Source organism: Phoxinus phoxinus (genome assembly GCF_949152265.1).
Source record: "Phoxinus phoxinus genome assembly, chromosome: 15".
Taxonomy (NCBI): Eukaryota; Metazoa; Chordata; class Actinopteri; order Cypriniformes; family Leuciscidae; genus Phoxinus; species Phoxinus phoxinus.
The window spans coordinates 35204672-35217171 of NC_136890.1; the positions used below are offsets into that span (position 1 = coordinate 35204672).

General features: G+C 53.2%; 1 protein-coding gene across 2 annotated transcripts in view; it reads right to left on the bottom strand.

Moving 5' to 3' along the window:
- Positions 1 to 12500, bottom strand: part of ap3s1 (adaptor related protein complex 3 subunit sigma 1) — a 23497-nt gene that overhangs the window by 8468 nt on the left and 2529 nt on the right. The window contains exons 2-6 of one of the 2 annotated variants that reach the window (XM_079637704.1): positions 12474 to 12500; positions 12259 to 12370; positions 12100 to 12171; positions 9589 to 9696; positions 5418 to 5459 (exon numbers count right to left, since the gene is read on the bottom strand). The exon at positions 12474 to 12500 is cut by the window's right edge and continues 65 nt beyond it. In XM_079637704.1, coding sequence (XP_079493830.1) covers positions 5424 to 5459; positions 9589 to 9696; positions 12100 to 12171; positions 12259 to 12370; positions 12474 to 12500 — 355 coding nt within the window. In that variant the 3' untranslated portion in view covers positions 5418 to 5423. The remainder of the gene's footprint in view (positions 1 to 5417; positions 5460 to 9588; positions 9697 to 12099; positions 12172 to 12258; positions 12371 to 12473) is intronic. The other variant, XM_079637703.1, reaches the window with a different exon arrangement.

Genomic DNA, 12500 nt, shown 5'->3' on the forward strand with positions numbered 1-12500 from the left:
GTAGTGTGTGTAGTGTGTGCTTGTAGTGTGTGTAGCGTGTGCTTGTAGTGTGTGTAGTGTGTGCTTGTAGTGTGTGTAGTGTGTGCTTGTAGTGTGTGTAGTGTGTGCTTGTGTGTGTAGTGTGTGCTTGTAGTGTGTGTAGCGTGTGCTTGTAGTGTGTGTAGCGTGTGCTTGTAGTGTGTGCTTGTAGTGTGTGCTTGTAGTGTGTGTAGTGTGTGCTTGTAGTGTGTGTAGCGTGTGCTTGTAGTGTGTGTAGCGTGTGCTTGTAGTGTGTGTAGCGTGTGCTTGTAGCGTGTGTAGTGTGTGCTTGTAGCGTGTGCTTGTAGTGTGTGCTTGTAGCGTGTGCTTGTAGTGTGTGTAGTGTGTGCTTGTAGTGTGTGTAGTGTGTGCTTGTAGTGTGTGTAGCGTGTGCTTGTAGCGTGTGTAGCGTGTGCTTGTAGCGTGTGCTTGTAGCGTGTGCTTGTAGTGTGTGCTTGTAGTGTGTGTAGTGTGTGCTTGTAGTGTGTGTAGTGTGTGCTTGTAGTGTGTTTAGCGTGTGCTTGTAGTGTGTGTAGCGTGTGCTTGTAGTGTGTGTAGCGTGTGCTTGTAGTGTGTGTAGCGTGTGCTTGTAGTGTGTGTAGCGTGTGCTTGTAGTGTGTGCTTGTAGTGTGTGTAGCGTGTGCTTGTAGTGTGTGTAGCGTGTGCTTGTAGTGTGTGCTTGTAGTGTGTGTAGCGTGTGCTTGTAGTGTGTGCTTGTAGCGTGTGCTTGTAGCGTGTGCTTGTAGTGTGTGCTTGTAGCGTGTGCTTGTAGCGTGTGCTTGTAGCGTGTGCTTGTAGCGTGTGCTTGTAGCGTGTGCTTGTAGCGTGTGCTTGTAGCGTGTGCTTGTAGCGTGTGCTTGTAGCGTGTGCTTGTAGCGTGTGCTTGTAGCGTGTGCTTGTAGCGTGTGCTTGTAGCGTGTGCTTGTAGCGTGTGCTTGTAGCGTGTGCTTGTAGCGTGTGCTTGTAGCGTGTGCTTGTAGCGTGTGCTTGTAGCGTGTGCTTGTAGCGTGTGCTTGTAGCGTGTGCTTGTAGCGTGTGCTTGTAGCGTGTGCTTGTAGCGTGTGCTTGTAGCGTGTGCTTGTAGCGTGTGCTTGTAGTGTGTGTAGTGTGTGCTTGTAGTGTGTGTAGCGTGTGCTTGTAGTGTGTGTAGCGTGTGCTTGTAGTGTGTGTAGCGTGTGCTTGTAGTGTGTGTAGCGTGTGCTTGTAGTGTGTGTAGCGTGTGCTTGTAGTGTGTGTAGCGTGTGCTTGTAGTGTGTGTAGCGTGTGCTTGTAGTGTGTGTAGCGTGTGCTTGTAGTGTGTGTAGCGTGTGCTTGTAGTGTGTGCTTGTAGCGTGTGCTTGTAGCGTGTGCTTGTAGCGTGTGCTTGTAGCGTGTGCTTGTAGCGTGTGCTTGTAGCGTGTGCTTGTAGCGTGTGCTTGTAGCGTGTGCTTGTAGCGTGTGCTTGTAGCGTGTGCTTGTAGCGTGTGCTTGTAGCGTGTGCTTGTAGCGTGTGCTTGTAGCGTGTGCTTGTAGCGTGTGCTTGTAGCGTGTGTAGTGTGTGCTTGTAGCGTGTGCTTGTAGCGTGTGCTTGTAGTGTGTGCTTGTAGCGTGTGTAGCGTGTGCTTGTAGCGTGTGCTTGTAGCGTGTGTAGTGTGTGCTTGTAGCGTGTGCTTGTAGTGTGTGCTTGTAGTGTGTGCTTGTAGCATGTGCTTGTAGTGTGTGCTTGTAGTGTGTGCTTGTAGCGTGTGCTTGTAGTCTGTGCTTGTAGCGTGTGCTTGTAGCGTGTGCTTGTAGTGTGTGCTTGTAGCGTGTGCTTGTAGCGTGTGCTTGTAGTGTGTGCTTGTAGCGTGTGCTTGTAGCGTGTGCTTGTAGCGTGTGCTTGTAGCGTGTGCTTGTAGTGTAGCGTGTGCTTGTAGTGTAGCGTGTGCTTGTAGTGTAGCGTGTGCTTGTAGCGTGTGCTTGTAGCGTGTGCTTGTAGCGTGTGCTTGTAGCGTGTGCTTGTAGCGTGTGCTTGTAGCGTGTGCTTGTAGCGTGTGCTTGTAGTTCTTGTAGCGTGTGCTTGTAGTGTGTGCTTGTAGCGTGTGCTTGTAGCGTGTGTAGTGTGTGCTTGTAGCATGTGCTTGTAGCGTGTGCTTGTAGTGTGTGCTTGTAGTTCTTGTAGCGTGCTTGTAGTGTGTGCTTGTAGCGTGTAATTGTAGTTCTTGTAGTGTGTGCTTGTAGTGTGTGCTTGTAGCGTGTGCTTGTAGCGTGTGCTTGTAGCGTGTGCTTGTAGCATGTGCTTGTAGTGTGTGCTTGTAGCATGTGCTTGTAGTGTGTGCTTGTAGCATGTGCTTGTAGTGTGTTTGTAGTGTGTGCTTGTAGTGTGTGCTTGTAGCATGTGCTTGTAGTGTGTGCTTGTAGCATGTGCTTGTAGTGTGTGCTTGTAGTTCTTGTAGCGTGTGCTTGTAGCATGTGCTTGTAGTGTGTGCTTGTAGTGTGTGCTTGTAGTGTGTGCTTGTAGCATGTGCTTGTAGTGTGTGCTTGTAGCATGTGCTTGTAGTGTGTGCTTGTAGTTCTTGTAGCGTGTGCTTGTAGCGTGTGCTTGTAGCGTGTGCTTGTAGCGTGTGCTTGTAGCGTGTGCTTGTAGCGTGTGCTTGTAGCGTGTGCTTGTAGCGTGTGCTTGTAGCGTGTAATTGTAGTTCTTGTAGCGTGTGCTTGTAGCGTGTAATTGTAGTTCTTGTACTGTGTGCTTGTAGCGTGTAATTGTAGTTCTTGTACTGTGTGCTTGTAGTGTGTGCTTGTAGCATGTGCTTGTAGCGTGTGCTTGTAGCGTGTGCTTGTAGTTCTTGTAGCGTGCTTGTAGTGTGTGCTTGTAGCGTGTAATTGTAGTTCTTGTAGCGTGTAATTGTAGCGTGTGCTTGTAGCGTGTGCTTGTAGTGTAGCGTGTGCTTGTAGTGTGTGCTTGTAGCGTGTGCTTGTAGCGTGTGCTTGTAGCGTGTGCTTGTAGCGTGTGCTTGTAGCGTGTGCTTGTAGCGTGTAATTGTAGTTCTTGTAGTGTGTGCTTGTAGCGTGTGCTTGTAGCGTGTGCTTGTAGTTCTTGTAGCGTGTGCTTGTAGTGTGTGCTTGTAGTGTTGCAGGGATGTGTGTGTGTTGTGTGTCGCAGGGCTGTGTGTGTGTTGTGTGTCGCAGGGCTGTGTGCGTGTTGTGTGTCGCAGGGCTGTGTGTGTGTGTTGTGTGTCGCAGGGTTGTGTGTGTGTTGTGTGTCGCAGGGATGTGTGTGTGTTGTGTGTCGCAGGGATGTGTGTGTGTGTTGTGTGTCGCAGGGTTGTGTGTGTGTGTTGTGTGTCGCAGGGTTGTGTGTGTGTTGTGTGTCGCAGGGATGTGTGTGTGTTGTGTGTCGCAGGGTTGTGTGTGTGTTGTGTGTCGCAGGGATGTGTGTGTGTCGCAGGGTTGTGTGTGTTGTGTGTCGCAGGGATGTGTGTGTGTTGTGTGTCGCAGGATCGTGTGTGTGTTGTGTGTCGCAGGGTTGTGTGTGTGTTGTGTGTCGCAGGGTTGTGTGTGTGTTGTGTGTCGCAGGGCTGTGTGTGTTGTGTGTCGCAGGGTTGTGTGTGTTGTGTGTCGCAGGGTTGTGTGTGTGTTGTGTGTCGCAGGGTTGTGTGTGTTGTGTGTCGCAGGGTTGTGTGTGTGTTGTGTGTCGCAGGGATGTGTGTGTGTTGTGTGTCGCAGGGTTGTGTGTGTGTTGTGTGTCGCAGGGATGTGTGTGTGTTGTGTGTCGCAGGGTTGTGTGTGTGTTGTGTGTCGCAGGGTTGTGTGTGTGTTGTGTGTCGCAGGGTTGTGTGTGTGTTGTGTGTCGCAGGGATGTGTGTGTGTGTTGTGTGTCGCAGGGATGTGTGTGTGTCGCAGGGATGTGTGTGTGTTGTGTGTCGCAGGGCTGTGTGTGTGTTGTGTGTCGCAGGGTTGTGTGTGTGTTGTGTGTCGCAGGGTTGTGTGTGTGTTGTGTGTCGCAGGGCTGTGTGTGTGTTGTGTGTCGCAGGGCTGTGTGTGTGTGTGTTGTGTGTCGCAGGGTTGTGTGTGTGTTGTGTGTCGCAGGGTTGTGTGTGTGTTGTGTGTCGCAGGATTGTGTGTGTGTTGTGTGTCGCAGGGTTGTGTGTGTGTTGTGTGTCGCAGGGATGTGTGTGTGTTGTGTGTCGCAGGGTTGTGTGTGTGTTGTGTGTCGCAGGGATGTGTGTGTGTTGTGTGTCGCAGGGCTGTGTGTGTGTTGTGTGTCGCAGGGCTCTGTGTGTGTTGTGTGTCGCAGGGATGTGTTGTGTGTCGCAGGGCTGTGTGTGTGTGTTGTGTGTCGCAGGGCTGTGTGTGTGTGTTGTGTGTCGCAGGGATGTGTTGTGTGTCGCAGGGATGTGTTGTGTGTCGCAGGGCTGTGTGTGTGTGTTGTGTGTCGCAGGGATGTGTGTGTGTGTTGTGTGTCGCAGGGATGTGTGTGTTGTGTGTCGCAGGGCTGTGTTGTGTGTGTTGTGTGTCGCAGGGCTGTGTTGTGTGTGTTGTGTGTCGCAGGGCTGTGTGTGTGTTGTGTGTCGCAGGCGCAGGGCTGTGTGTGTGTTGTGTGTCGCAGGGCTGTGTGTGTGTTGTGTGTCGCAGGGCTGTGTGTGTGTTGTGTGTCGCAGGGATGTGTGTGTGTTGTGTGTCGCAGGGATGTGTGTGTTGTGTGTCGCAGGGCTGTGTGTGTTGTGTGTCGCAGGGCTGTGTGTGTTGTGTGTCGCAGGGCTGTGTGTGTTGTGTGTCGCAGGGATGTGTGTGTTGTGTGTCGCAGGGATGTGTGTGTTGTGTGTCGCAGGGATGTGTGTGTTGTGTGTCGCAGGGATGTGTGTGTTGTGTGTCGCAGGGCTGTGTGTGTTGTGTGTCGCAGGGATGTGTGTGTTGTGTGTCGCAGGGATGTGTGTGTTGTGTGTCGCAGGGATGTGTGTGTTGTGTGTCGCAGGGATGTGTGTGTTGTGTGTCGCAGGGATGTGTGTGTTGTGTGTCGCAGGGATGTGTGTGTTGTGTGTCGCAGGGATGTGTGTGTTGTGTGTCGCAGGGATGTGTGTGTTGTGTGTCGCAGGGCTGTGTGTGTTGTGTGTCGCAGGGATGTGTGTGTTGTGTGTCGCAGGGCTGTGTGTTGTGTGTCGCAGGGTTGTGTTGTGTGTGTTGTGTGTCGCAGGGTTGTGTGTCCTCAGGCGTGTGTGTTGTGTGTCGCAGGGTTGTGTTGTGTGTGTTGTGTGTCGCAGGGTTGTGTTGTGTGTCGCAGGGTTGTGTTGTGTGTCGCAGGGTTGTGTTGTGTGTGTTGTGTGTCGCAGGGTTGTGTTGTGTGTGTTGTGTGTCGCAGGGTTGTGTTGTGTGTGTTGTGTGTCGCAGGGTTGTGTGTCCTCAGGCGTGTGAGTGGCGTGGAGTGTGGCGTTCAGCCCTACCTGTGTCTACCTGTCCTGTCTGGGACACTGAAAGATAAACGTCTGCAGAAAGAGAGAAACGCAAAGAGCTGGAGACAGTCAGGAAAGAGTGAAGAGACACAGTTACAGCAGATCAACACACACACACGATCTGAGACACACACACACACACACACACACACACACACGATCTGAGATACACACACACACGATCTGAGACACACACACACACACACACACTCTCCATCACAGCGCATTAAAGAGGACCCATCATGCTTGATGTGTTTCTACTCTACTAGAACAACTGGGAATGCTCCGCCCCTTCCCATAACCCCAGTTTAACACACTACTAACTCAACCAGGCCCCGCCCCTTTATTCTGCGCATTAATTATTATAATGAGGAATATTGTGGCGTGTTCGTTCCCGGGAGAAACTCGAGACTACAGTGGAGGCGCTTCAGGAGTTCAGGAACACTGACTCTGACGTGGACTACACACCGACTCTGATGTGGACTACACACTGACTCTGATGTGGACTACACACTGACTCTGACGTGGACTACACACTGACTCTGATGTGGACTACACACTGACACTGACGTGGACTACACACTGACTCTGATGTAGACTACACACTAACACTGATGTAGACTACACACCGACTCTGATGTGGACTACACACTGACTCTGATGTGGACTACACACTGACTCTGATGTAGACTACACACTGACTCTGATGTGGACTACACACCGACTCTGATGTGGACTACACACCGACTCTGACGTGGACTACACACTGACACTGATGTAGACTACACACTGACTCTGACGTGGACTACACACCGACTCTGACGTGGACTACACACTGACTCTGACGTAGACTACACACTAACACTGATGTAGACTACACACTGACTCTGATGTAGACTACACACCGACTCTGATGTAGACTACACACTAACTCTGATGTAGACTACACACTGACTCTGATGTAGACTACACACTGACTCTGATGTAGACTACACACTGACTCTGATGTAGACTACACACTGACTCTGATGTAGACTACACACTGACTCTGATGTAGACTACACACCGACTCTGATGTGGACTACACACTGACTCTGACGTAGACTACACACTAACACTGATGTAGACTACACACTGACTCTGATGTAGACTACACACTAACACTGATGTAGACTACACACTGACTCTGACGTAGACCACACACCGACTCTGATGTGGACTACACACTGACTCTGATGTGGACTACACACTGACTCTGATGTGGACTACACACCGACTCTGATGTGGACTACACACTGACTCTGACGTGGACTACACACTAACACTGATGTAGACTACATACTGACTCTGATGTAGACTACACACTAACACTGATGTAGACTACACACTGACTCTGACGTGGACTACACACCGACTCTGATGTGGACTACACACTGACTCTGACGTAGACTACACACTGACTCTGATGTAGACTACACACTGACTCTGATGTGGACTACACACTGACTCTGACGTGGACTACACACTAACACTGATGTAGACTACACACTAACACTGATGTAGACTACACACTGACTCTGATGTAGACTACACACTGACTCTGATGTAGACTACACACTGACTCTGATGTAGACTACACACTGACTCTGATGTAGACTACACACTGACTCTGATGTAGACTACACACTGACTCTGATGTAGACTACACACTGACTCTGACGTGGACTACACACTAACACTGATGTAGACTACACACTGACTCTGATGTAGACTACACACTGACTCTGATGTGGACTACACACTAACACTGATGTAGACTACACACTGACTCTGACGTGGACTACACACTGACACTGATGTAGATTACACACTGACTCTGACGTGGACTACACACTGACTCTGATGTGGACTACACACTGACTCTGATGTGGACTACACACTGACTCTGACGTGGACTACACACTAACACTGATGTAGACTACACACTGACTCTGACGTGGACTACACACTGACTCTGACGTGGACTACACACTAACACTGATGTAGACTACACACTGACTCTGACGTGGACTACACACTGACTCTGATGTAGACTACACACCGACTCTGATGTAGACTACACACTGACTCTGACGTGGACTACACACTAACACTGATGTAGACTACACACTGACTCTGACGTGGACTACACACCGACTCTGATGTGGACTACACACTGACTCTGACGTAGACTACACACTGACTCTGATGTAGACTACACACTGACTCTGATGTGGACTACACACTGACTCTGATGTGGACTACACACTGACTCTGATGTGGACTACACACTGACTCTGATGTGGACTACACACTGACTCTGATGTGGACTACACACTGACTCTGACGTGGACTACACACTGACTCTGATGTGGACTACATACTGACTCTGACGTGGACTACACACTGACTCTGATGTAGACTACACACCGACTCTGATGTAGACTACACACTGACTCTGACGTGGACTACACACTAACACTGATGTAGACTACACACTGACTCTGACGTGGACTACACACCGACTCTGATGTGGACTACACACTGACTCTGACGTAGACTACACACTGACTCTGATGTAGACTACACACTGACTCTGATGTGGACTACACACTGACTCTGATGTGGACTACACACTGACTCTGATGTGGACTACACACTGACTCTGATGTGGACTACACACTGACTCTGATGTGGACTACACACTGACTCTGACGTAGACTACACACTGACTCTGATGTAGACTACACACTGACTCTGACGTAGACTACACACTGACTCTGATGTGGACTACACACTGACTCTGATGTGGACTACACACTGACACTGACGTAGACTACACACTGACTCTGATGTAGACTACACACTGACTCTGACGTAGACTACACACTGACTCTGACGTAGACTACACACTGACTCTGATGTGGACTACACACTGACTCTGATGTGGACTACACACTGACTCTGATGTGGACTACACACTGACTCTGATGTAGACTACACACTGACTCTGATGTGGACTACACACTGACTCTGATGTGGACTACACACTGACTCTGATGTGGACTACACACTGACTCTGATGTGGACTACACACTGACTCTGATGTGGACTACACACTGACTCTGATGTGGACTACACACTGACTCTGATGTGGACTACACACTGACTCTGACGTGGACTACACACTGACTCTGATGTAGACTACACACTGACTCTGATGTAGACTACACACTGACTCTGATGTAGACTACACACTGACTCTGACGTGGACTACACACTGACTCTGACGTAGACTACACACCGACTCTGATGTAGACTACACACTAACACTGATGTAGACTACACACTGACTCTGATGTAGACTACACACTGACTCTGATGTAGACTACACACTGACTCTGATGTAGACTACACACTGACTCTGACGTGGACTACACACTGACTCTGATGTAGACTACACACTAACTCTGATGAACATGAGGAAAGCACAATAGATCCTCATTAAGGCCGTTTGTCGTGTGAACTAATGGTCTGTATGCAGGATGTCCGTCGTGTTCTGCATTTTAATTTCGAGATGATTTTCAATATTGCATTACCAGTCAACAGAATTTAGGGTTAATTGTCACAAATGAATGTTTATGATTTATTTTTGCCTTTAATAGAGACATGAGAGGAGAGACGGACTGAAGAACTCGAGTGTCGTCAGCTGCAGCCGCTAACACTCCTCATCCATAAATCATCCATAAAACATCCATAAATCATCCATCATTCCATAAACTGAAATATGGCGTTTGTCCGTGACATTCGAGAGCTGGACAACATCAGGATAAACCCAGCGTTATAAACGAGCACAAATACACATCCTGATTTCACTGACACACAAACACACGCTGCTTCTGATGTGTGTGTGTGTGTGTGTGTGTGTGTGAGAGATGAAGATGAGATGATGCAACGCACTTCTGTTGTTTCCTCTCGATGGGAAAAGCAAGAAATCCCACAGTCTTCAGTTTCAGCAGCAGACGTTCAGAACCAAGGCATCACAGAACGGCATTCTGGGACATGCGTTCCACACACACACACACACACATGCCTGCGCACGGACTGACACGTGTCGCCTCACCTCAGACTTCTCCATCTTGGTTTGTGCTTCCGCCTGCGTGATGATCTCACTCATGTTGGTCTCCAGCACCATCCCTCCCATCACCATCTCCGCCAGGATGTTGTGCACCTGCAGGACACTCACGTCAGCTTCTACAGCGCCTCAACTACACAGACGTTGGGATGTGGGCAGAGGCGGGATGTGGGCGTAGTCGGGATGTGGGCGGATCCGGGGCGTGGGCAGAGGCGGGATGTGGGTGAAGTCGGGATGTGGGCGGAGCCAGGGCGTGGGCAGAGGCGGGATGTGGGTGGAGTCGGGGTGTGGGCGGTGCCGTGATGTGGGCAGAGCCAGGATGTGGGCGGAGCCGTGATGAGGGCAGAGCCGGGATGTGGGCGGAGTCGGGATGTGGGCAGAGCCGTGATGTGGGCAGAGCCGGGATGTGGGCGGAGCCGGGATGTGGGCAGAGCCGGGATGTGGGCAGAGCCAGGATGTGGGGGGAGCCGGGATGTGGGCAGAGCCGGGATGTGGGCAGAGCCGGGATGAGTGCGGAGTTGGGGATGAGGGCAGAGTTGGGGATGTGGGCGGAGTTGGGGATGTGGGCGGAGTTGGGGATGTGGGCGGAGTTGGGGATGTGGGCGGAGCCAGGATGAGGGCGGAGTTGGGGATGTGGGCAGAGCCGGGATGTGGGCGGTGCCATGATGTGGGCAGAGTCGAGATGTGGGCAGAGCCAGGATGTGGGCGGAGCCGGGATGTGGGCGGAGCTGGGGATGTGGGCGGAGCCAGGATGTGGGCGGAGCTGGATGTGGGCGGAGCTGGATGTGGGCGGAGTTGGGGGTGTGGGCGGAGTTGGGGATGTGGGCGGAGCCGGGATGTGGGCGGTGCTGTGATGTGGGCTGAAATGAGATGTGGGCAGAGCCGGGATGTGGGTGAAGTCGGAATGTGGGCAGAGCCGTGATGTGGGCAGAGCCAGGATGTGGGCGGAGCCGGGATGAGGGTGGAGTCGGGGATGTGGGCGGAGCCGGGATGTAGGCAGAGTCGAGATGTGGGCTGAGTCGAGATATGGACAGAGCCAGGATGTGGGTGGAGCCTGGATGTGGGCGGTGCCGGGATTAGGGCGTAGTCGGGATGTGGGCTGAGTCGGGATGTGGGCAGAGCCAGGATGTGGGCGGAGCCGGGATGAGGGTGGAGTCGGGGATGTGGGCTGAGTCGGGATATGGACAGAGCCAGGATGTGGGTGGAGCCGGGATGTGGGCGGAGCCGGGATTAGGGCGGAGTCGGGATGTGGGCTGAGTCGGGATATGGACAGAGCCAGGATGTGGGCGGACCCGGGATGTGGGCGGAGTCGGGATTAGGGCGGAGTCGGGGTGTGGGCAGAGCCAGGATGTGGGCGGAGCCGGGATGAGGGTGGAGTCTGGGATGTGGGCGGAGTCAGGATGTGGGCGGAGTCGGGAGTGTGAGCGGAGTCGGGGGTGTGAGCGGAGTCGGGGGTGTGAGCAGAGACAAGATGTGGGCGGAGTCGGGGTGTGGGCGGAGTCAGGATGTGGGCGGAGTCGGGAGTGTGAGCGGAGTCGGGTGTGGGCGGAGTCGGGTGTGGGCAGAGCCGGGATGAGGGTGGAGTCGGGGATGTGGGCGGAGTCAGGATGAGGGTGGAGTCGGGGATGTGGGCGGAGCCGGGAGTGTGAGCGGAGTCGGGGGTGTGGGCAGAGCCGGGATGAGGGTGGAGTCGGGGATGTGGGCGGAGTCAGTATGTGGGCGGAGCCGGGATGTGGGCAGAGCCGGGATGAGGGTGGAGTTGGGGATGTGGGCAGAGTCGGGGTGTGGGCGGAGTCGGGGGTGTGGGTGGAGTCGGGGGTGTGGGCGGAGTCTGGGGTGTGGGCAGAGTCGGGGTGTGGGCGGAGTCGGGGGTGTGGGCGGAGTCGGGTGTGGGCGGAGTCGGGTGTGGGCGGAGTCGGGTGTGGGCGGAGTCGGGGGTGTGAGCAGAGACAAGATGTGGGCAGAGTCGGGGTGTGGGCAGAGTCGGGGTGTGGGCAGAGTCGGGGTGTGGGCAGAGTCGGGGGTGTGGGCGGAGTCGGGTGTGGGCGGAGTCGGGGTGTGGGCGGAGTCGGGTGTGGGCGGAGTCGGGGTGTGGGCGGAGTTGGGGTGTGGGCGGAGTCGGGGTGTGGGCGGAGCCGGGATGTGGGCAGAGCCGGGATGAGGGTGGAGTCGGGGATGTGGACGGAGTCAGTATGTGGGCGGAGCCGGGATGTGGGCAGAGCCGGGATGAGGGTGGAGTTGGGGATGTGGGCAGAGTCGGGGTGTGGGCGGAGTCGGGGGTGTGGGTGGAGTCGGGGGTGTGGGCAGAGTCGGGGTGTGGGCGGAGTCGGGGGTGTGGGTGGAGTCGGGGGTGTGGGCGGAGTCTGGGGTGTGGGCAGAGTCGGGGTGTGGGCGGAGTCTGGGGTGTGGGCAGAGTCAGGGTGTGGGCGGAGTCAGGATATGGACAGGAAGTGAGGAACAGATCGTGAGTGTATCGGGACTTCGGTGGTGTTTCGTCACCTTGTCCATGTGGAAGATCAGGTCGAGCTCACACACGTTCTCGAAGCATTTGTCCAGCGTCTCCACGAACACCTGCGGACACAGACGCCAGTCACATGATCACATCACCATCATCATCATCATCACACTGACCAATCAGCATCAGCGCCGCATCAACACCTGGATCAGGTCCAGAATGCCCAGCTCGCTCTCCGACGAGTCCACGCAGAACACGAAGTACAGGGTGGCGTAGTGTCGGTAGATCAGCTTGTTCTCTGAGCCGCCGATTAACCTGCACACACACACACACACATGTAACACACACACACATGTAACACACACACACATGTAACACACAACACATCTCTGGAGAAGCGTGTGTGTGTGAGACTTACAATCCGCCCTCCAGGAAGTTGCACACG